The sequence below is a fragment of the Heterocephalus glaber genome, unplaced genomic scaffold, assembly GCF_053883595.1.
Source record: "Heterocephalus glaber isolate CG9 unplaced genomic scaffold, H.glaber_assembly_v1.0 deba00001670, whole genome shotgun sequence".
Lineage (NCBI taxonomy): Eukaryota > Metazoa > Chordata > Mammalia > Rodentia > Bathyergidae > Heterocephalus > Heterocephalus glaber.
Window position 1 is genome coordinate 235394 of NW_028258408.1, and position 24324 is coordinate 259717.

At 53.2% G+C, this 24324-nt stretch overlaps 2 protein-coding genes across 3 annotated transcripts; both read left to right on the forward strand.

Annotated features, from left to right (window-relative positions):
• Positions 1–1639: 1639 nt before the first annotated feature.
• Positions 1640–9009, forward strand: Timm50 (translocase of inner mitochondrial membrane 50). The gene is made up of 11 exons (XM_004859112.4): positions 1640–1791; positions 2807–2957; positions 3460–3491; positions 3714–3735; positions 4901–4959; positions 5049–5168; positions 5692–5796; positions 5891–5989; positions 6986–7142; positions 7552–7658; positions 8801–9009. The coding sequence occupies exons 1-11, from the start codon at positions 1684–1686 to the stop codon at positions 8900–8902; spliced, it is 1062 nt and encodes a 353-aa protein (XP_004859169.1). The 5' UTR covers positions 1640–1683; the 3' UTR covers positions 8903–9009.
• Positions 9010–14072: 5063 nt separating this feature from the next.
• Dll3 (delta like canonical Notch ligand 3) lies at positions 14073–23733 on the forward strand. 2 transcript variants are annotated; one of them, XM_013077457.3, is made up of 9 exons: positions 14073–14944; positions 15084–15365; positions 16169–16226; positions 18082–18324; positions 20124–20341; positions 21147–21369; positions 22311–22902; positions 23123–23207; positions 23515–23733. In XM_013077457.3, the coding sequence occupies exons 1-9, from the start codon at positions 14876–14878 to the stop codon at positions 23518–23520; spliced, it is 1776 nt and encodes a 591-aa protein (XP_012932911.3). In that variant the 5' UTR covers positions 14073–14875; the 3' UTR covers positions 23521–23733. The 2 variants fall into 2 exon arrangements, with proteins under 2 accessions (XP_012932911.3, XP_087053616.1); XM_087197490.1 differs by having other exon boundaries at positions 15197–15365.
• Positions 23734–24324: the final 591 nt, after the last annotated feature.

Genomic DNA, 24324 nt, shown 5'->3' on the forward strand with positions numbered 1-24324 from the left:
CCTTGCACTTGCGAGGCAGGCGCCAGAACCACTGAGCTAAATCCCCGGCCCAACATTCATAGGGACTTTGTACCCGTACATGATGTATCTTGCTGCTGCTTTTTTTCCCATTCCCCTCCCCTCCCTTCAACTCCTCTTCCCTTATTTACAAAAGCTTTGTTTCCATTTTTTCCTTGTATTCTATTTCTTGTCCTTTTTTCCTTTCCCCTTCCCCCTCCCTTGTTCCCCTTCTCATATATTTTATGTATATGTATGTGTACATGTATGTAATTTTTTTATAAAAACAAGAGTCTCACTATATACTTCAGGCTAGACTTAAACTCACTGTAGGCCAGCCTCAAACTCTTGGAGATCTCCTACCTCAGCTTCCCAAGTGCTAGGGTTACAGGCATGTATCACCATGCCATACCTTTTTTTTGGAGAGGGATATATAAGAAGACATTGAAAATAGATGATTGGAACATTTTGCCATGTGACAAAATTATACCACATCAGTCATGAGTTATGCTAAGTGAAAAATCACATTGTCCCCCATGAAACCTGAATTCTGCCAGTGGTGCAGGACGCTTAATAAAGGTTCTTTTCCTTGAGTCTTGAGAGCAGTGACACCATAATTGTTTGGTAACTTGGGAGCAGTGTAGAGAATGTACTTTTAATCTTTCCTCATCTGAAGTTCATGTGTTTATAAATGTAAATGCATTGTGAAATGTTTCAGATATCAAAAAAGATACAGCGTGTTCCCATCACCTGGTTTAGGAAATAATATGTACCGGCACTGTTAGCAGCACCCCCAGTCATTCCCTCCAGAAGTAACTGCGACCCTGAATTCCACGTGTCTCCTTTGCCGGACTTTGTACTTTTACTACTTTAGTACAGTTTGGTTTTTTTGTGTGTGTGTGGTACCAGGGATCGAACTTGGGTCCTTGTCCTTGCGAGGCGGGCAGCAGAACCACTGAGCTAAATCCCCGGCCCGTATTTTTTATTTTTATAGTTTAGAGAAACCTGTATCGAATTGTTTCCCAATGAAAATAATTTGCACAACACTCATTAGGGCTTCCTGTAGCCGCAAACTTGATTTCTTGGTGGCCCTCAATAAGACCTGTTCCTTTGGCAGAGCCGGGAAGAGTGGTCATCTCTCTGGCTCCGCCCCCGTCTCCTTATAGAAACTCAGGGTAGGAGGAGCAAGAAGAGCTCCGAGGATGCGCGAGAGGGCAGATTTCGCCTTCCAGCTCCACTGAGCAAAAAAACTAGCGAGGGGGACTTTTCCGCCCGTTTTCTGAGCCTGTTTCCACTTCTGTCAATTAGCAGACAAGGCAGACCCCCTCAGTAGGAGAGCCGAGCTACCTGACTGGACAAATCAGGCAGCCATTGGGTTCCTTCATTATGGCCTCAGCCTTATCCCCGAGCAATGGGTGTGATCCCTGCCCCTCCACATCTCGTAGCAGAACGATGGGCGTTCTCTACGGCTCAAGGGGTCGCAAGGGGTCACGGTGCCAGGTGACTATACCTATTAACTTACGGGTAAAGCAATTGGAAGACACTTGTGGCAGTCCACCCGAAGCCGTTTGTCCCTCTCGGCTTCCCGTCCACCTTCCCCTCCTCCTCATTCCCATTGGCCGAAGCCCCAGTCGGGATGGGCAAAGGGGGACTGAGTGGGCGGGGCCGCATGGCGTCAGCGCAAAGATGGCGGCTTCTGCGGCGCTGTTCTCACGCTTGCGGAGCGGGCTCTTGCTCCGCGCGCGGGGGTTGTGCACGAGGCTGGCGACACCGCCCCCCCGGGCCTCAGAACAGGTGAGCCGAACCGGGTTGGCGCCCCGGGAACACAGACCTATCCTTGAAGTTCCAGACATACATCCCGCCCGTCAGTTCTGGGGTGCTGTACTCAGGGTGCTGAATGGAACGCCGCCCGCGCTTTGGGGAGCTCCCCTGGCTCCCGGGTGAATAACTTGTTTCCCACCCTGGATGCTAACGGCCCAAATGCAGCCTCTTGACACCTGCCTCCCCACGTGGGTGCTGGGCTAGGTCACTTGTTCCTCATTGTCAGGGGCCACCAAGTGATTCTAGGAGAGGGGCGCGGGACGCTAGGGTCCTAGTTTGGCCTTGGGGATATTTTCTCCGCGTTGCTGGTGGTGGTGAGGTAGATATCCGGATTTATATTAGACCTGCCTCCATGTTGACAGAGACCCAGCCATTCTGACCTCCAAGTCCATCACTTCCGTGCCCTATTTACCCGGGCTCCAGACTAGTGATTGCTTCTCCCTGCCCCCACGCCCTTCCCTTCCCCTGTATAGGCTGTTCCCTTGAACTCCAAGAATCTGGGAATTAACTCCACTTTCTGTCCCCTGTGTATTCTCTGCCTTCCTGCTACCTGCATCCCAGTTTTAGGGCTCCTAGTCCCTTATTTGACATGGTCTTGCTTTTCTGGGCTCCAGAACTCCAGTTCTGTTGCCTCTAGGACAACCCGACTTCTTAGTTCCTAAACCCTTGGGGTTGTCTCCCCAGAAGTTTTGACCCTCCGAAGGAACTGACCTCTCAACTACCCCTTCAGTGACAACACTAGGTTTCAGTGATGACTTCCTGGCTCTTTTTTTTTAGTCTAACCCTAACCCTGGCTATTTTTAGTTCAAGCTGGTCTTGAACTCACTATGTAGCCCAGGCTGGCCAGTGATCCTCTTGACTCACCCTCCTGTGGTGCTGGGCACTTCGTGGCTCTTGCTCTTGATTCTACTTGGACCAGAGTAGAGACCAGAGTATTGTGACCTTTTCTCTGGTCTGTCTTGGCTGATCGCTCCTTTCTCCATCACAGGCTGCAGAGATCGGAAGCCGTGGGGGTGCTAAGGCCCAGGGGTCACAGCAGCAGTCAGGCTCAGAAGGTCCCAGCTACGCTAAAAAAGTTGCACTCTGGCTTGCTGGTTTGCTGGGGGCCGGTGGAACCGTGAGCATCGTCTATATTTTTGGTGAGGGACATAACCCCTGCCCCTTAATTATGTTCTCTAGGCCTCCTGAATTCCACTGTGGAAACTTCCCCTCTTTCTGCCTCCCTCAGTAGGTGATATTTGGACATCTATCTTGCAAACCACAGAAATCTCCTTTCTTTTCCATTCCATACTTCTGCTTAAGGTTCTACCCACTTTAGTTGGTTCCTATACCAGGCTACAGGGAACAGTTTGGTAGAGGGGAAGATGGGGTAGGATAGGCCTGGACCAGCCTCGTAAGTTATGTCTTCCCTCAGCACCCAGAAGTCCAACCTTTCCCTTCGTCCCTTCATTTCTCAAAGACCCAGCCTCAGCTCTTTTTCTCTTCCAAAGACTCAGGAATCCAGGCTCCTAGATGCCCGTTCCCTTGAATCCAGGAGGCTATGCCTTCCAGCCCTCTTCCTTCAGACCCAGGCATTGCCTCTGTCCTGAAGACCCAGGAGACTGGGCTCCAATTTCGCTCACTCCTTCTTGTCTCTTGCAGGAAACAACCCTGTGGATGAAACCGGTGCCAAGGTGAGGGAAAGAGACCCAAAGACCTTGCAAGGAGCCCATCCTGTGGGTGTGAGGGTGGACTCCCTTCAGCCTGCTAGGCTCATTTCTGGTCTGGACTGAGCCTTCCAGGGACCTCTGCCTTCTCTCAGAAGCTTGGAATTCCTTTTGTGGGTTCCTTTTCTGGGTGCTATGGGATCCTGCTCCTCCTATATCAAACTTTCCATTTTTCTCTCAACCTCTTAGATTCCGGATGAATTCGACAGTGGTGAGTAAACACCACAGATTCCCCTGGCCCTCCTGACTGTGCCCCTTGTAGGCATGTTGCCCTCCCTATCTGGTTCCCTCCCTGTCCCTCCTTCCATGGGGTGTGTGGGGAGCCAGCAGCTGGATGGCTGGTGGGGGAGGGGGATTAAAAGCCCCACACCCCTTCGCTGGCCCCTCATCCCAGGAGCAGATGGTCTGGGACAGATGGGGGAGGGGAGCCTGCGTGGGAGGGCCTGGGGAGACAGAGCAGCCTATCCCCAGACACTGGGCTTCCTGTGCCTTAGATCTGCGCATCTGCAGCCCCTTACCCCCTCCTCTTTTTGACAGTCTCTTTTTTTTCTTCTACTCTTAAGCCTCTGCACCATCCACCATCCGGCTGCTCATTTCCAAAACAATGCCTCCTTCCTCCCTCCCCCTCTGGTTAACCAGCTTTTGGTGGGGAGCCTCTGACAAATTGGATAGTAGAGAGTAGTTGTCAATTCCATTACACCTGGCCCTTCCCAGGAGAAAAGTAAAACTGGTGTGTCAAGAAAGCCACCTTGGGTTGGGGATTTAGCTCAGTGGTTCCAGAGCCTGCCTCGAAAGCGCAAAGGCCTGAGTTCAATCCCCGGTACCAAAAAAAACCCAAACAAATAAAGCCACCTGTTTGTGCTGGGGAAGTTTGCAAACAGGCTTGTTAATACACTGATTGTTTTACACTGGGCAGGTGGGGTAAGTATGCTGTTTTTACCTGAACCGAGGTAGAATCCTAGTAGTGTTAAGTCAATATACTTATTTAAATTGGTCAGGAAGAGGCCCAGGGATTTAGCTCAGTGGCGCCCTCCCTGCCTTGCAAGTGCAAGGTCCTGAGTTTGATCCCCGGTACCAAAAAAAAAAAAAAAAAGCATGCTTAGCCAAGTGGTGGCACGTGCTACTTTAGGCTGATGTATAAATGTTCTGTTTTATACCTGGCATGGTGTGTGGCTACAAGTATTCGGGTTAAAACTAGGCAAGTGAATATATATTTTTGTTCCTACCTGGTGCTATGGCTTTGCCTTCTTCCTTTGGATCTAGAAATAAGTTCAGACCAGGTGGGTATGTGGACCTGTTTGTATCTGGTAGATCATAAACCTCTGGAACGGTGAGCAGGAGCTTATCTTGCAATCTCTTTGTGCCTGGTGTTCTAGATCCAATTCTGGTACAGCAATTGCGCCGAACATACAAATATTTCAAAGATTATAGACAGGTGAGTAGGAGCCTGACCCAGTCCCCCTCCCTCTAGACTGAACCCCTGGCCTCTCTGCTGAACATACCTGTTCTCTTCCTCTCCTGCAGATGATCATTGAGCCCACAAGCCCTTGCCTTCTCCCAGACCCTCTGCAGGAGCCGTACTACCAGCCCCCCTACACGCTTGTCCTGGAGCTCACTGGTGTCCTCTTGCACCCTGAGTGGTCGGTGTGTCTCGGGGAAAGCAGCGGGTTGGGGATGGACCTAGGCAGCCAGGTGATGCTGTGGGACTGGCCCCAGCTCTGGTGTGTGATCTTGCGGAGGAGTCATTCCCTCCTACTGCCTCATTTTCCTCAATACCCACTCTGTAGGATTGTCATGGGTGTGCCTCGGCCACAGGAAGTGTGCCAAAAAGGAATCAGCTCTTAACCAGATGTGGTGGCATACGCCTTTAATACCAACTCTCTGGGAGGCCAAAGCAGGAGAAACACAAGTTTAAGTGCAGTCTGGGGAATTTAGACCCTCAAAATAGAAAAAGGGGTGGGGCTGTAGCTCAGTATGAAGGGCCTGAGTTCAGTTCCTAGTACTGCAAAAAAAAGTGTCAGCTCTTGTTTAGACTCTTAACAGCTCCTGTACTCCTGAATCCCCAAAGAGCAAAGAGAACCCTGGTTCTGGGAATCCCTCAGGCAGGGCCTGGGTCCTCTGGGAGCCTCTTGGCTTCAGTGTTTCACTGTCCTCCCTGTCTCCCCAGCTGGCCACTGGCTGGAGATTTAAGAAGCGCCCAGGCATCGAGACCTTGTTCCAGCAGCTTGCCCCTTTATATGAAATCGTCATCTTTACTTCGGAGACTGGCATGGTGAGGCTCTGGGGCAGAGCAGACCTTGCTGGTGTGACAGATGTACAGAACTGTGGGGCCAGGTCCAGCTTGACCTCTTCTTGGTTCCTCCTAGACTGCATTTCCACTCATCGATAGTGTAGACCCTCACGGCTTCATCTCCTACCGCCTGTTCCGGGATGCCACGAGATACATGGATGGGCACCATGTTAAGGTGCCATGTCTGGGTTACGGTGGGCCTCAAGGGTCGATGTAGGGGTGCTAGCACTGGCTGAGAGAAAGGGCATCCAGTTTGAATCCCATCTTCAATCCTACTGTGGTTCTGTCCAGACTGAGTCGTCTCCATAGGACATGAGCCAGCTTCCAGGTTGGGGGCGGGGCTTTAGGCTCTTCTTTCCCTAGAATCTAGAGAGGGGCAGTTTTGGAAAGTAGGTTCTCCCTAAAGAAGACAGTTGAGTTAGACATGATGGCGCACACCTGTAATCACAGCATTCAGGAGCCTGAAGCCAGAGAACTACCACAAGTTCCAGGCCAGCCTGAACTACATAAGTGAGACCCTGTCTCTAAAAAAAAGTCATCTAGGGCCCGGTGGGGTGGTGCACATCTGTAATTCCAGCACTATGAGAGGCTGAGTTTGAGGCCCACCTGGGCCCATAACAACTTAGCAAGAACCTGTTTTCAAAATGTAAAAAGCTGGGATGTAGCTCAGCACTGTGACTGAGTCTGTAACTGCATGTTTCAGAGACTGTAATTGCCACAGCTGCTGCAAGCCTATGTTTAGGGGTGGTTTGGCTTGAGATCTTTTCTCATTCAGGGCTCTGGGTCTAGCTACAAGTACCTACATGTCCAGGTGTCTTTTGGTTTCTGTATGGGTCTTGATGGGCCTGGGTGTCTGTGTTGTCGGGGTGTCAGCAGTACCTGGGCTGTGACCAGAGGGTGGTGTGTTGGGGGGTGTCCGCCCTTGTTTGACATGGCTCTGTCTGCACCTCTCTGGGTGAGAGGTTCTCACACCTGCAGTGTTTCACAGTCACGTAGGCCAATGTGCACTTCCTTCTCAGGATAACTCAGTCCACATTGTGTGAGGCTCTGCACCCCAGCTCCCTGAGAAGCTGAGACTGACCTGCTGTGGTGATCGAAGTGTGCCCGATGCTGTGTGAGTGTGTTTGGCTTTGGGGGTCCAGATGATGACGAGACCCATCACTGCTTCCAGGACATTTCGTGTCTGAATCGGGACCCGGCCCGTGTGGTCATTGTGGACTGCAAGAAAGAAGCCTTCCGCTTACAGCCCTACAATGGTGTTGCCCTGCGGCCCTGGGATGGCAACTCCGATGACCGGGTCTTGTTGGACCTGTCTGCCTTCCTGAAGAGTGAGACTGACCCCTAACCTCCTGGCCTCTGAGCCCAGTCTTCAAGACCATGACAGAATCTTGAGTCTGGGTTGTGTGGTTTTTTTGTTTTGTTTTGTTTTGGTACCGGGGATTGAACTCGGGACCTTGTGCTTGTGAGGCAGGTGGCAGAACCACTGAACTAAATCCCTGGCCCAGTTGGGTTGTGTTGTAGAACTGAGCAGTCGAGGTACAGGAGTCCATGAGGAGCTTCTGGAAAATCCAGTTCTCCTCAGGCACATTTATGGGCTACGGGGGAAGGTTCAAGGGAGCCTTTTCAGAGCATTGAGAAGGATTCCAGGGAGTGCTGACCCCAGGTCTGACCTTTGCCCTGTGGGTGCACCTCTCTCCAGTCTCAGCAGCCTGGCTAACCCCCCTGTTGTGCCCGCAGCCATTGCACTGAACCAAGTGGAGGACGTCCGAACTGTGTTGGAGCACTACGCCCTGGAGGATGACCCGCTGGAGGCTTTCAAACAGCGACAGAGCCAGCTTGAGCAGGTTGGGGCTCAGATCCCCACTGTGGGGGTCACTTGTGGGGCTCCCCAGGACTGTGACACAGCCTGTCTCATTGTACTGGTGTAAACAGGGTGGGTTGGTCCTGCAGCCTGTTCTCAGACAGGCCGGAATGATAAGCACTGGGGTGATCTGAGAGGGCACTCTCGGTGGTCAGTTCTGGGGGCACAGCATGGAGGTGGACTGAGAGTTTAGATCAAGTCTTGAAAGAGGCATCTTGGGCCATGAGTCTAAGGAAGGAGTTTACTGGTCTTGAAGGGACCCCTGCAGTTTTGCTTTTTTTTTGTACTGGGGATTGAACTTGGGACCTTTCACTTTCAAAGCAGGTGTGGCACCACTGAGCTAAATCCCTGGCCCTGCAATTTTTGTTTTGTTCTTTCTTTTCATTTTTTGAGATAGGGACTCACTACGTAGCTCACTATGTAGCTCACTACAAGCCTTAAGCTTGTAGTTTCCTGCCCCAGCCTCCTGAGTGCTGGTGTTACAGATATGTGCCACCATGCCTGGGGACTCTAGCAAGTGGAAGTGGGGCAGAGAGTACAGATTGAGTCTGAGACAAGCTGGAGGTGTAGGCTAAGGCTGACCGGATTCTAGGTTCGGTTCCTGGGGGAAGGCTGGGGTCCTCAGCATCCAGACTGGGATTATGGGGCTCAGGGCTGGGCCCCGGGAGTGCAGGACCATGTGATCTGGTGAAGGCTGTGGGGTTTGGGCTTGGCATCTCGCCATCGTCTAGGTGGGCTATAGAGTCTGCCATAGGTCCCCAGGCTTCAAAGGAGGGGTCCCTGGGATCTGGAGAAGGGGATTATGAGCGTTTGGGGCCTGAGAAACTGCTGAGGTTCAGGGCTAAAAACTCAGAGCCTGGGGTGTGAGTCTGGTGTCTCCAGACCTTGGAGCCTGGGCCCTGGGTCAACCCTTGGGCCCAAGGGTCAGATTGACCCTTGCCAGTGTCTTCGCTGGGAGTGAGGGGTCTGATCCCCTTTGTGTGGGGTGGGGTGGTGTTAGTTTAGGGAGGGTAGTCTGGGCTAAAGGAACGATGGCCCCTGGGCCGAGGGCTGGCAACCTGGGAGTCTGGGAGGAAGCTCTGCCCTCTCTGTGCTAACCTTCCTCTTTCTGTCCCCCGGCCCCAGGAGGAGCAGCAGCGCCTGGCCGAGCTCTCCAAGTCCAACAAGCAGAACCTCTTCTTCAGCTCCCTCACCAGCCGCTTGTGGCCTCGCTCTAAACAGCCCTGACCGCTGGGCCTCCTCAAACTCAGTGCCTGGGTCCCCCGGGGCCCCAGGGCTCCCAGACCAAGGGTGGGGCAGCCACAGGTCCAATAAAGTGCATCCCAGATGTCACAGCTCCTGTGTCCGGAGAGTCTCCAGGTGGGGCATCGGGGTGAGGTCCTGCAGCAGCTGACCGGCAGCCAAGCATAGTGGGTGCTTTGTTGGATCAGGGCTGCTGCTTAATCCTGGCCTGGGAATCTGAAAACCTGGGTCTCTGCTCGGCTGTGTCTTCCCATAGGCTGTGTCATCTGCAAAAAGTGCATCTCCCTTCCTGGCTCCATTCCTTGTGTAAGGAAAGTGAAGGGAGGGGGTTTTAAAGACAGACAGCTGCATGGAATGGAAGTGAAGTGAGCAGCTATGCTCTGGTGGACTGGCAATCACTGAATCTCAGGAGAGCAGCTGCTGCTTAGTTCCAGACCACTCTGGCCTAGGAGAGAAATGGGCCTGCAGTCATTTGGTCTTCCAGTTTTTTGTAACAGAAGGCAGAAATTGAGATTTTTATTATTTCATTTTTATTTATGTATTTATTTTTTGAGGAAGATCTCACTGTGTTGGTTAGGCTGCTGTCAAACAGGGCTCAAGTGATCCTCCTGAGGAGCTGCGACTGCAGGTGTGCTGTCACGCCCAGCTAGAAATTAGGATTTTAATGTTGATTCTTGCTCTTTTCATTTATTTACTCATTTTGCAGTGCTGGGGATGGAACCCAGGGCCTTGTGCGTGCTAGACAAGTGCTATAGCATTGAGCAACACTTCAGCCCACCTCTCCCTGTTTTTGTGTCGTCCCTGACTAAACCCACTGACTGGGGCAGTGCTCAGCAGTGGCACTGTCTGTCCCTGTGCTGTCCAGTATGGTGACCGCCTGCCATGTGGGGCTGTTAGTAGTCGATGTGTGGCTAGTGTGAGTGACAAACTGAAAATTGTTTTTGCAGTGATGGGGACTGCACGCAGGGGTATCCTACTGAGTTACATTTCCAGTCATTTCTATTTTTTGAGACAGTCCCTAAGTTGCCCAGGCTAGCCTTGAACTTGTGTTCCTCATGTTTCAGCCTCTCAAGTACCTGGGATTATAGGTATGTACCACTGTACCTGGCATGACCTGAATTTATTATTTTTTGTGGTACTGGGGATTGAACTTGGGGCCTTTGCGCTGAGCTACATCCCCAGCTATTTTTTATTTTGAGGCAGGGTTTTGCTAAGTTGCCCACACTGGGCTCAAACCTCTGATCCTCCTGCTTCAGCTTTCCAGGGTGCTGGGACTACAGGCGCATGCAACCATGTCCAGGTCTGAATTTTAAAAATTTAAACATGCCCTGGCTTTTGCATTGGATAGCATAGCTATATTAAGAGTAGATTCTAGGGCCGGGGATTTAGCTCAGTGGTTTCGTCACCTGCTGCGGAAGCGCAAGGACCCCAGTTCAATCCCCAGTACCAAAAAAAACCAAAGAGTATAGATTCTAGACTAGTGGTGAATCTATGGTGTGCCGCAGCAGGCTGTTAACACTGAAAGCTCTAAAAGGTCGCCATCACTCTTCTAGACTACCCAGGTTTAAATCCAAGCTCTGCCTTCCTGGCTGGCTGTGTGACCATGGACAAGTTACTCCACCTCTCAGTGCCTCAGATCCTACATCTACAAAGTAATAGATCCTCTAGCCTTGGCTTGAGGGCTAAGGCCCTCCCTCGTAAGCACTTCATGAACCTTAGGTGAGACACATCTTGGCCTTAGTTGCCTCATCTCTAGAATGGTTGCCAGGAACAATGAGGTAACCCATACCCTGGTTGTATGTGCACACAAGGAGTGTGCTGTTTGTAGGCCGTATTGGGTGTTCACAGATGAAATACCCTGGACCTTTTTTGTAGGGGGATAGCTACTAGGGATTGAACCCATGGCCTTCACACCGAGCTGTGTCCCATCTGAATACCACCCCCCCCCCTTTTTTTTTGGTACCAGGGATCAAACGTGGGTCCTTGTGCTTGCGCAGCAGGCGGCGAAACCACTGAGCTAAATCCCTGGCCCTACCCCTTTTTAATATTTCATTTTGGCTGAGATGCTCAGGCAGGGCTTGAGCTTGCAATCCTCCTGCTTCAGCCTCCCATCAAGCTGGGGCTACATGTGTGTCTCTAGTAGTGCCTGGCTTGGACCTTTCTTACTTGAACTGGCTCCCACATGAGCCTCTTCACTCTGGCCAGCACCAAGTGCTAGTACTGATAAATATTTTTGGGTTTTTTTGTTTCTGTACCGGGGATCAAACTTGGGACCTTGCACTTGCGAGGCAGGTGGTGGAACCACTGGGCTAAATCCCTGGCCCTGATAATTATTTTTAAAAGACCTTCCCTGGTATTTCATAAGATCGTTAAAATGCATTTGGAACCATGGGTCAGACTGAACCTGTGCAGTGTACATTGTTGAAAGGGCTCAGAAATGTCTGCAAAGAATTAAAATCTGCATCACAACTTCCAGTCCTGGGAGTTCTGTCCTGAAGAGAGGTGTCCCCGTGTCCACAGGGTGTCCCTTACATGGGGCAAGTTGGCCATCAAGGAAGGGCCACATTTGCTTTGCACATGGCTTTGAGAGGTAAAAACTGTCCTAATGGGAGGCAGAGGTGCAGCTGAAGCTTTTGTGTCTGTAGAATGTGGTCCTGGGGAGTGAGATGGACAGAGAGGGGACACCAGCAGTTAGCCAACGTGAGGACTTGCTGTGTCCCAAGGAACCTGAGAGACCTTTTCAAATGTGGCCCAGGCCTGTTGGCTCACCAGGGCATGAAAGGAAGTGTATCTGCTGGCCCTTGGGCATTACGGCTTTGGCGCTCTGGGTGGCTCAGGCTTCAGTGCCCACTGGGCTCTCAGATCTCTCTACCTTGGTGCTGGCTCAGCCCTCGGTGCTGTCAGGTCGCACGTGCTAGAAGCTGGTGAAGGGGAGAAGAGGATTTTACATGCACATGGTCCCTGAGACACACATGGCCCAGGGTGTCTCTACAATGCTCTGGACACAGGGCTTTAGGGTGTCACAGTCTCTGATGGGCACAGGCAGGACTGTGCCAGCATTAGGGCATCCACAACAGGTTCTGAATTCCCTGGTCCCATTGTGCAGGTGCCCTGTGCCCTGTGGCCTTGGGCAAGGTCTTCACATCTGCTCCCTCATCCATAAGGGCTTAATAGTAGTCCCTCTTCGTTCATTCACAAATTCACATATGCTTGAGAGCGTAGACTTCAGCCCCCTCTACACACTGGGGTGCATCAGTGAACGAACAGGTAGAAAGCTGAGTCTTTGTCAAGCTGTTGTTTCTGATAGAGGCAGACAATGCTCAAGTATTTCTTGGTAATAAATCCATAAGGAAAAATATGGTGAGGTAACAGTGGTTGAGGCTTGGATGGAAGAGTCAAGGAAGGCCTCTTGGGAACGTGTGTTTCAGCACATCCCAGGATGAAAGGAGAAAGCCAGCCATGGGGATATCCAAGTGCCAGGCGTGCTCACCTTGAGGCCTTTGCACTTGTTCCCACCACCAGAGGGATTTCCCTCCAGATCTCTATGGTTTCTTCCCTCCCCTCCTCTAGGTCTCAGCTCAGTTATCACTTCAGTGTGGCCTTCTGTGTTTTCTAAGGTCAGCTTATAAGGAAAAGTTCTAAATACCCAAAAACATGCCCAGAAACCCCACTCTACACATGAGAGACAACACAGTCCTGTACATCACTCATGCCTCACAGAAACTCCCATAAAGGCTTTATCAGTGCAGAGGAGGAAATCCAGGGCAAGGCTGGCTAGTTTTATTTATTTATTATTTGCATTAGGGAGTACTCAAGCCCTCATATGTTAGGCAAGGACTCTACCACTAAGATATATCCCTAGTCCTTTTTGAGGCAGGGTTTTGCTATGTAGCCCAAGCTGCCCTCCAACTTGTGATCCTCCTGCAGCAGTCTCCTGAGTAGCTATGATTATAGATACACATTATTGTGTCCAGCTGAAATAGCTAGGGAAGTCTCAGACTTGGAATTTATGACCCAGAGTTATCCAAGGCACGAATGCTGGGGATTTAGCTCAGTGGTTTCGGCCCCTGCTTCACAAACACAAGGACCCGAGTTCAATCCCAGGTAACCCCCCCCCCCCAAAAAAGAATGTGCCTCAGTCTTCCACCTCACCTCAGCCAGTGTCAGGCCTACCTTGCTTCCCAGTGATCTGGGTCCACAAGGACTGGCTGGAACCTGGGGGCCCAGAACCTATCTGACTAGGAGGGATGTGGAACAACAGCCTTCCAATGTCAGCCTTAGAAGCTCATGAGAGGGCTGGGGATTTAGCTCAGTGGTTTCACTGCCTGCTGCGCAAGTGCAAGGACCAGAGTTCGATCCCTGGTACCAAAAAAAAAAAAAAAAAAGCTCATGAGATATTTTGAAAGTACTGGGGAACTGTTGGAGAGTCTCTCCAAGAGGACATGGTCAGATTTGTGCTTAGCAAAAACCCTATATGCCAGAATGGTCAGGGCCTGAGGGGTGGGGCCAGACAGAAGGGTCTTGGGCGGGTGTAGGAGTTCAGAAGAGGTGGAGATCCCCTTGGGGAGGGTTCAGGGTTCGAGGCTCCTAGCGCAGGAGATGTGCGAATGGGAAGGACTGAGGAGCCTGTGAAGTTCCCACGAGCTTCTCTCGCTCGGCTTAGAACCCACGTCTCCAAGTCCTGGGAGCAGGAGAAAGTTCCTTAGACAAAAGTTCCATTCATTAAAGTACCAAGCATTCCTGTATGCCTGGCTCTGCTGGCCTCTGCAAAACAAGTATGTAGATAAAAATTTCCCCCTAAAATTAGCAACCCCTTCGTATTACATTTCTTTACTCGAAATGAAAAATAGTTTCCTCCCTCTAACGGGCTTTGCCCAGCGCCTGGCACAGAGCATGAGGGGGCCTGGAACATCTGCTCCTAACTGGCTTTTTTTGTCCTGGTCCTGGAATACTAAGAGGCTTCAGGGGCCCCAGGGTGCCCCCATTCATCCTGGGGTTGGGGAGCGGCTTGGGCCCCTGGTACGTGCGGACGAATTTCCTGCCCGTTTGCTCCTCACACCTTCCGGAGGCCAAATGGGCAGCCCAGCTGCGGCCGCGGGGGAGGGGCGCGCCGCCGGGCAGATGGCGTCATTTACATACAGCTGGGCGTCCCCTCCTCCGCGTCTGAGCGAGGCCAGGAGAGGCGTCTGCGGCGTCTGTGCTGCAGGGCTGGGACGGAGGCTTTGTTTTGGGAGGGGAAACACGCGCGGGAGAGCGCACTCACATGCAAGGGTCCACAAAGAACCCCGGGTCTTCATGAATTCACTCACAGCTACTCCAGTGGACCTCACAAACCCGTCTCACACACACGCACGCGCGCGCGCGCACACACACACACACACACACGCCATGCTCGCACACACTGCCTGCTACAGGCACTTGCACAAAGTCACAGGTTCAGAAGACTATACACAGTGTTTGTTCCAGGATGGCACAAAACACACGCACACAGGGGCAGCCACACAGCCGCACAATCTCAGAATGTCACACAGTCGTGAGGTCACCTTCACGTCTACTTGCCCACTCAGGTGCACAAACACAGCATCTTAGAATTATTTACGACCTCACAATTCCAGGCACGTGTTGAGCCACGTGCACAGCCCACTTAGAACCTGCTCCAGTAGCCCCTGCGCACATCACACGCACACACCGAACGCTGAAATCATGTGCAATCCATCTCCCACACATCCTACCGGACCCTAGCCCCACTTAGTCTGCTACAGCTACACACAGGGTCACATGCTGGCTACACCGCGGCGCACACACACAATCTCCAAGTTGCTCCCGCTCGGCCTACTTCCCGAGATCCCCTCCCCTTGGTCCCCAGGAGCCAGGAGGCTGCCTGAAGGGGCGGGGCCGACCACTCAGATATAAGGCCCAGGAGCCAGCAGCTGTGACTCCTGAGACCCCTGAAAGGCCATGGTCCGCCTGCGGATGTCCCGGGTCCTGTCTCAGTCGGTGTTCCTGTTGCTCCTTCTCCTTCCCCAGGTCAGAGCTGGGCGGGAGACGGAATGGGAAGGGATAAGTGGGGGTGGGAGTGTGACGCGCAGGTCCTGGGGAGGAAGTGTGGGGCGGCCGACTTCTGGGTCTCCGCGGCTCCTTCACCACGGGTCCCTTTCTGCCCCAGGCACATCCTGCCGGTGTCTTCGAGCTGCAGATCCATTCTTTTGGGCTAGGGCCGGGCCCAGGGCTCCCGCGGTCCCCCTGTAGCGCTCGGGGGTCCTGCCGCCTCTTCTTCAGGGTCTGTCTGAAGCCAGGGGTCTCCGAGGAGGCCGCGGAGTCCCCGTGCGCCCTGGGCGCAGAGCTGAGTGCGCGAGGACCCGTCTACACCGAGCAGCCCGGAGCGCCCGCGTCTGACCTGCCGCTGCCCGACCGCCTCATGCGCGTGCCCTTCCGGGACGCCTGGCCGGTGAGCCCAGGCCTGGGGGCATCCCGGGTGCTGTGCGCCTAACCCTAACACCCAAATCTCGACCTCCTTCTTGCCTCCAGATTCCAAAACCCTAATCGCGCCCCCTGTGGTGGGCAAATTCCCAGATCACTGTATCATCTGGACCCTACATTCCCAACCCCTCAAACCCTACCCACTGGGCCCCCAAATGTTCTGACACCAGCTTTGTGTGCTGGAGACCCCAAATCCCCAGGACTCTAAATTCATTCTCTGGAAATCCTACATTCACAGAGCCTTACCTTGGCTACTTGGGGATGCCTAAAAACTGGGGGCCTCCATCTTTATCCCCAGATCTCCTTGCACCCAGGGACCCTCCCATCCTTGGTCTTGGGGACCTCTAATCTTGTATCTTTTCCATCCTCAGGTCTTCCAGTTGAGGCCTGTATTCAGCTCCAGTATTACCTTCCAAATCCTCTCTCCCCACAATCCCCCCAACACAGAGGTGAACAGGGCAGAATTTGAACTCTAGACCCTTGTCTTAGGGGCATATAACTTCCTTTTTCCAGCCTCCATTTCCTTAGCGGTAAAATGGAGCCCAGCCCGCCTGGTACCTTCTGACAGCCCCCACTGTCTTGAAGTGCTCACCGCATAGTGCTCAACAAAGGAAGCCAAGGATTCGTTCCTCCCCTGGGGCCATGCCCCTGGCAGTTGTTTTGTTTGCTCTGTCCCCAGAATGAGCTGCCACTCTCCCTGCTGGTTTTCACGGGGCCTTTGCCCTCACCACCATCTTCCATTCCCTCTTCCCCTTTCCTCCACCCCACTAGGGCACCTTCTCCCTCACCATCGAGACCTGGCGGGAGGAGCTGGGAGAGCAGGTGGGAGGTGAGTATTGTCAGGTTGGGACTGTGGTGGGGGAGGGGCCCAAGGTGGGATCCAGGACAGTGACCCTGGGGTGACAGCACTGCTGGGCCTTTGCTGTCATCACAGCTTCTGGGCTGTGATGCTGGGGCTCTGGATGTCTCAGGCATAGAAATGTCCCCTACAGGATGTAGAGTCCTGGTACAGGAAGAGCAGCTAAGAAAACAAAATGCTCCAAATTCAAAACTTTTTTTTTTGCGGTGCTGGGGAGCTGGGGAAGGAACCCAGAGCCTCCTGCATGCTAGGCCAGTGCTCTACCACTGAGCTACACTTTTTGAACTCTGATATGATGCCACTCGTAAAAAATTCAACCGCTGACTTCATGGGATGAGGTGCAGTCAAAAGCAGGTGCAAGGGCCAGGGATTTTAGCTCAGTGGTTCCGGTGCCTCCCTCGCAAGGGCAAGGTCCCAAGATCAATCCCCGGTACCAAAAAAAAAAAAAAAAAAAAAAGCAGGTGCACTCGAGCCGGGTGTGGTGGTGCATGTCTGTAATCCCAGCACTCGGGAGGCTGAGGCAGAGGCAGAAGCAGTGCTTTGAGTCCAAGGCCAGAGTGGACTACATAGCCGGGTGCTGTCTCTAAAACAAACAAACATTTTTTTATTAGTACATGTCTGATTTTGAGAGCCCAGGTTGTAGTATGAGCTACTTCTCACTACTTTCTGTGAAACTGCCATCTAGTCCATACAGAGGTCCCAGGGATGTGGCAGCTTCCTCAGGGAGAATACTGGCAAAGGCTTCAGGATATGGGGTGGTCTTATCCTTTGGTGACAAACTTGCTGTGAAAGGCCCACAGTGTCATCATTTTGTTTTGTTTTGTTTTGTTTGATACCGGGAATCGAACTCAGGTCCTTGCGCTTGCACAGCAGGCGGCAAAACCACTGAGCTAAATCCCCGGGCCTCTGTCATCATTTTGATGTAGAAAGCACCTGTGCCACACAATGTTGGAGTGTGACACCCTTGTTCCGGGGAACGTGTCACCCTCCTAGTATCCCAAGTTCTCAGGCAACATGGGTAATTTGTAGTCTAGAAAGTGGGGTCCCTGTCACCATTCTGATAGAGGAAGACCTTGAGGGACGATTTTGTTTTGTTTTGTTTGGTACTGGGGATCAAACTCTGGTCTTTGCGCTTTCGAGGCAGGCGGCGGAATCACTGAGCTGAATCCCAGGCCCAGAGGCACGATTTTGATGTGTTATGACCTTACTCTGGAGATATGTTATTGTCCTTCGTGCATAAAGAAGTATCCGATGTCACAGGACATTAGCGGTCTTTTCCCTTCCCTCCTTCCTTCCTTTTGTTTCCTGTGGTTGGAATTTAGGGCCTTTGGACTGAGCCACACACCTCCCCTTTAATTTTACTTTTTTTTTTTTTTTTGGTACCGGGGACCAAACTCGGGTCCTTGTGCTTGCTTAGCAGGAGGCGAAACCACTGAGCTAAATCCCCGGCCCTTTAATTTTACTTTTTATTTTGAGACAAGGTCCTGCTAAATTGCCCAGGCTGGGCTTGAATTTGCGATTTTCCTGCCTCAGCCTCCCAGGGTCCTGGTATTACAGGTGTGTGCCACCATCCCACTAGATTCTGGGACAAGTACAGGAGTATTACAGTTGTTACGAGACATGTTACTACGGCGATGGAGTTTATACCCTTGCTACTGTGGGTAACTGACATTCTCCCCTCCGGGTCAGAGGACCCCCCAGGGCTCCATAAGGGTGTTTTGGTTTCACTATAAGCACCAGGGAGAGAGCGAGGCGGCATGCTCCGTGCCTGTCCCGAGACCAGAATTGGGCCGCTCCATCCCAGAACCCTCGCTTTCCCCCGCAGAGCCGGCCTGGAGCCTGCTGGCGCGTGTGGCCGGCCGGCGGCGACTGGCAGCCGGGGCCCCGTGGGCCAGGGATGTGCAGCGCGCAGGCGCCTGGGAGCTGCGCTTCTCCTACCGCGCCCGCTGCGAGCCGCCTGCCGTCGGGGCCGCATGTGCTCGCCTGTGTCGCTCGCGCAACGCCCCCTCGCGGTGTGGCCTGGGACTACGACCTTGCCCGCCATTCGAAGACCAGTGCGAGGACCCGCGTGAGTTCTGCTTTCAACCGCATCCCATTTCCCTCCACCGCCCTGGATCCCGGCCCTACCTTGCTTCACTCGCAGCTCTCAGTACTCCCCCACCACCCAGCTACCTTCTTCAGGGAATTAGGGACCCTGAGCCTCTCCCTAGCACTATCCATGGGCTGAGCCCCCTCCCATCATCCACCTACCACCTTTGGGGAAACTGAGGACCATAGACTTCTCTGCAGGCCTGCCTGGGTACTCCAGCCTCCTTCCCTCCTCCAAGCATTTTCTTGTTCCAAATAGGAACCTCGCACCACTTCCCATGTTGGGACCCCCACTTCCTCCCCTAACCCATACCCACATTCCTTCCTGAGGCTAGGAGCCCAAAGCTCTTCTAATTCTGGAGCCCTTCCTACTTGAGCTCCAGAGCCACAGAAACTTCTCCCCGTCTCCCTTCCCCCAGCGTCCTCTTGTCCCCGAGGGCTCCTGTGTCCTCCCTCCCTGAGATTGCAAGCCAGAATTCATTACTCTTTTTTTCGTTACCGGGGATCAAACCGGGGCCTTGTGCTTTCACAGCAGGTGGTGAAACCACTGAGCTAAATCCCCGGCCCTAGAATCCATTACTTTTAATAATTATTTTATTTCATTTATTTTTTAATTTTTGTAGTGCTGGAAATGGACGCCAAGGGCCCATCTCATGCTAGGCACGCTACACTGAGCTACATCCCCAGATCTTTTTATTTTGAGACAGAGCCTTGTTATGTAGCCAGAGTGGCCTCAAACTCATGATCCTTCTGCCTCAGCCTGCTGGTAACTGGGATTACAGGTGTGCACCATCATATACGTCCCTCCTTATTGCTTTTTTTTCCTCTCCAGGAGAACTGAGTAACATCCCCAGCACTTAAAAAAAAAACACAACAAAACTTAAAAAATTGCTAGTTTGCCCAGGTGGGACTCAGACTTGCCATTTTCCTGCCTCAGCTTCCCAAGTGTGAGATTACACGTGTGCATCACCATGCCTGGCCCCCTTCATTGCTTTTTTTTTTTTTTTGGTACCGGGGATCAAACTCAGGTCCCTACGCTTTTGAAGCAGGCTGCAGAACCACTGAGCTAAATCCCCAGCCCAAAATGTTGGGTTTTTTGTTTTGTTTTTTGTGTACTGGGGATCAAACACAGGGCTTTGTGCTTTCGAGGCAGGCATGGGTCCCACCGTGTTAAATCCTGGCCCCCTTCATTGCTTTTTAAGCTTGGATCCCTAACCCCCACCCAGGATTCCTCAGACCAGTGATGGGTGAACCTTTTAGAGCTTTCAGCGATACCAAACAGCCCACTGCAGCACATGTGTGCTATAGGTTCACTATCACGGCCTCAGACCCTTCCTAAATTTCAGAGTAGTACCAAGGCCCCCAGGACTCTCAGATCATTTGTATTTTCCTAAACCTATGCCAATCCAAGACCCTTCCACCTTCCCTGGAAGGCCAGGGGTCCCTCCTCAATCTGAGACCCTGCCCCAATTCTCTCCAGACTCAGATTTGGGCACCCTCACCCCATGCTGCTTCCACAAACACAGACTCAAGATGAACAGGCCTGGGTTCAGATCCTCACTCCTTTTCTTCCAAGCACTGTGTTTTACCTTGCTTCTCTGGGCCTCAGTTTCTGGGTCTGTAAACTGGGGGCTCTGCAATAACTTTGAGCCCAAAAGGTTGTCGGTCACAAGGAGAAGGTTTGGTGGAATGTGGAGAGCACTCAGAACCTTTCTGCTTCCAGTCTCCTGACCCTGGCCTTCTCCTGTGTCTCTCTCCCTGCCTCTCCCTTCCCCGTAGCCATATGCCTAGCTGGCTGCAGCCGGGAGCACGGCTTCTGTGAGCAGCCAGATGAGTGCCAGTGCCTGGAGGGCTGGACTGGGCCCCTCTGCACTGTCCCTGTCTCAACCAGCAGCTGTCTTGGGCCCCGGGGCCCATCCTCTGTCACCGCTGGATGCCTCGCACCTGGGCCTGGACCTTGTGACGGGAACCCATGTGCCAATGGGGGCAGTTGCAGTGTCAGTATCCCCTCTCCTGCTTTGTCCCGAGTTCCCAGCACCCCCTCCCTGGGGATCCCTGAGCCACCGCCTGGGGGTGAAGTCTGGGAATAGCTATCAAGGAGGGCTTCTTGGAGGTGGCCAGCCTGAATGTGAGGACTTGAACTAAGATTTGGTGATGGGGATGAAATTCAGGAGCAAAGATGGAGGGGGGGGGTGCGGCTGAAAGGTGCTAGAATGGGAAAGACAGAGGCCTAAGCCTCCTGAGGGGAGGGTTCGGGAGGAAGTGTGGTGGAGACATCAGAGAAGGCTTTCTGGGATGGGGTGGGCACCAGCCGGGGGCTGTGCAGCATGGTGGTTTGGCCAAGGGCAGGTGATCGGAGAGGGCGGGCCAGGTAAGTGGAGGGCAGGAGGAAGGGCACAGAGAGAGGCTGAGCTTGGAGTGTGTTGGAACAAAGAGCCTGGATGCTGCCACCCGGGAGAGTGAGACAACTCAGGGTTTAAGGTCAGGGGTGGGGTGGGGCTGTGGAAGGGAGTGGAGAGAAACCTTTGGGGAGAAATTCAAGTCGGATTTGTCTACATGGCCGGCTCCAGGAGGGCAAGCAAGAAGGTGGCATTAGCTGGGCACAGGCCAGCGGTGGGGGCAGCTTCTCTCTGTGGGCCAGTTATGGCGCAGAGGAAGATCCTGGAGTGGGTGAGGGCTGGTCCGGGAGGAGTCCAGGCAAAGCCTCTGCACACTGGCACTTGGGGTTAAAACCTGGATCGGGGGAGGATGGGCTTTTGCTCCAAGGAAACTCCTGTCCGAAGCCCTCTTGCCCCTGCCCAGGAGACGCCCGGCTCCTTCGAGTGCGCCTGTCCCCGGGGCTTCTACGGGTTGCGGTGTGAGGTGAGCGGGGTGACCTGTGCTGATGGACCTTGTTTCAATGGCGGCTTGTGTGTCGGGGGCACCGATCCGGACTCTGCCTATGTCTGCCACTGCCCACCGGGTTTCCAAGGCTCCAACTGTGAGAAGAGGGTGGACCGGTGCAGCCTGCAGCCCTGCCAGAATGGTGAGGCGGGGAGGCCAGATCTGTGAGGGGTGTGGGTGAGAGGCCTTGCGAGGGTGGGAGCCCTGGCTTTCCACTCCTTCTTCCTCTGCCTAGCCCATTTGTTTCGTAGAGTGACCAGAGGCTATTGCCTATCTCGTAAGTATTTACTGAGCATTTACGCGTCAGGTCTTAACCTAGGCACTGCAAGGAATGAGAAAAATCCCTGCCTCCTTGGGGCGGAGGTGGTGGGAATGTGCCTCGTGTGCTGTGGGTCAGCAGGGAGCCAGCGTGGCCAGAGCAGAGGGAGGGGGACAGCCAGGAGAGATGAGGTCAGGCAGGTGGTGGGGCAGGTCCTGCGGGCACCCAGAGGGAGATGGAGACGGGAGGTTCTGAGCAGAGGAAGATCTGATCTTGTGTAGGAGTCGAAAGATGAAATGAGATCTTAAACACTAAAGGCCTGGTACAGTCTTGCAAGTGGACGTAATGATTCTCCACTCACCGAGTGCTCTCTGGACTGACTGGTACTGGGGACATAGCAGTGACCACGTCACCTCCAGACCCCATCCTCAGAACCCAGAGTGGGCAAGGCTGTGAGGCGGGAGCCACAGGGCAATCGGGCGCAGTCGGGGATGGGATGGAAGAAAAGTCAGGGAAACTTCTTGGAGAAAAGGGCATCTGCGTAGACTTGAAGGGTGAACTAGGTTTGAGAGGTGTTAAAAAGAGAAAGGGTGGTGGTGGTGCAGTCTAGGGCAAAAGGCAAGTGGTTCAAAGACGTAGTTCTGGAAATTTAACTGTAAGTATGATTGAAGGCGAGAGAAAGATACTTGGCGATTTCATAAGGTAGAACCAGACACGAGCCCTTTTTCCAGGCAAACCTTTGAGGTGGAGAATGGGGACCTAGGGCGGGGACCACAGGGCTCCAAAAGGGCGGAGGTGCGCCTCTGATGCCCGCTTCCCCACAGGCGGGCTCTGCCTGGACCTGGGCCACGCCCTGCGCTGCCGCTGCCGCGCCGGCTTCGCAGGGCCGCGCTGCGAGCACGACCTCGACGACTGCGCCGGCCGCGCCTGCGCCAACGGCGGCACCTGCGTGGAAGGCGGCGGCGCGCGCCGCTGCTCCTGCGCGCTGGGCTTCGGCGGCCGCGACTGCCGGGAGCGCGCGGACCCCTGCGCCGGGCGCCCCTGCGCTCACGGCGGCCGCTGCTACGCCCACTTCTCGGGCCTCGTTTGCGCCTGTGCGCCCGGCTACATGGGCGCGCGGTGCGAGTTTCCCGTTCACCCCAACAGCGCGGACGCTGGCGCAGGCGCGTTGCCCGCGGCCTCGCCCGGCCTCAAGCAGGCAGATCCCCAGCGCTTCCTTCTGCCGCCGGCTTTGGGACTGCTGGTGGCCACGGGCCTGGCCGGCGTCGCGCTCTTGCTGATCCACCTGCGCCGCCTTAGCCCTGGCCGGGATACTGGGTCTCGCTTGCTGACGGGGACCCCGGAGCCGTCAGTCCACGCGCTCCCTGATGCACTCAACAACCTGAGGACGCAGGAGGGCTCCGGGGATGGCCCGAGGTGAGGGCCACAGATGTGTGCGTCGTCGCTATTGGCTGCTTGCACCCAGCTTCGATGCATCTTCCTGATCGGTCCCTCCTGTGCCCGGTGCTGTACCTCTCTGGTTGGGTCGTTCCGGAATTTTTTACCTGCCTGTGGGTTCTCCTTCCTTGATGGGTAGGGGAAAACAAGATCTGAGAATACAAGATCTGGATCCTTCCTTCTTCCTTTCCTTCCGCAGCTCCACCGTAGATTGGAGTCGCCCGGAAGATGGAGACTCTCGACCGATTTACGTCATATCGGCTCCTTCCATCTATGCTCGGGAGGTAGCTACACTCCTAGGGCTCTATGCACACAGGAGGCACGCTGGGCCAAGGCAGCCCTGATTTTTCTTTAGCCGTCCTCCATTCTGTTTGTGAAACAAGGATGGTAGCGTCTCGGCAAGGTCTCTGCCCACTTTTCAGTTCTGACTTAGTTCTATTTTGCATTCCTCTTGCTGTCGTTTGGGCTACTTGCCATCTTCTGTTCGGAAGGCCCATGGGCTCCAGAGGTCATAGTGGGAACCTCTCCTGGGGAGAGAGAAGGGAGCCAAAGGAGCCTTTCTTAATGCTTCTTACTCATTTCATTTTCTAGGCCTGACCTGTGCCTTCTCTCTCAGTACCTGGAGACAAAGCCTGGATATCTTTGTTGTTCAGTGGTGCCCAATCTCAGCCCCAGACACTCTGGAGTGCTCGCTGAAGGGGTGGCTGGGAGAACTTTACTGTTGGAAGTTGTACATAATGGTTATTTATATCCTATTTTTTCATATCTCACCAGAAGCATCTTTATAAAGGCTCTTATTTTGACCAAATACATCAGGCTGAGTGCTTTGGTATTAGGACTGAGGGGAAGAGATTTGTTCTGAGGGGGCTAATAGATGGGACTCCTTATATTGCAGGAATCAGAAACCATTCATTTTGGTTTAAATAAAAAGTTTAGAGCCAGGTGTGGTGGCACACACCTGTAGTCCCAACACTCTAGAGCCTGAGGCTGAGGTAGGAGGATCCCCAAGCAATTGAGGCCAGCCTGGGATACCTAGTGAATTAGATGCCAGCCTGGACTACATAGCAGCAAGACCCTGTCTGAAAAAAAACAACAAAAACCAAGAGTTCTGTAAAAAGGAAAAATTACAACAAATTTAATTTTGCAAATTTTAGCTAGCTTTGTGACTGAATCAGGAATTAATCAGGAATTTAATACTGAGTCAGTATTAAAAATGGTTCAGAAAGCTCCCTTTCATCATATGGATAGGTTGGATTTATAGTCAGAACAGAGAAAAAGCAATGAAGTACAGAAACCAGATGTGATGTAGAGAGACAGCTCATTGGTGAAAGCTGCTATCTGTCTTATTTGAACACGGTTTAAACAGTTGGCCACTTGTGATTGACTGAGACTCAACTACTT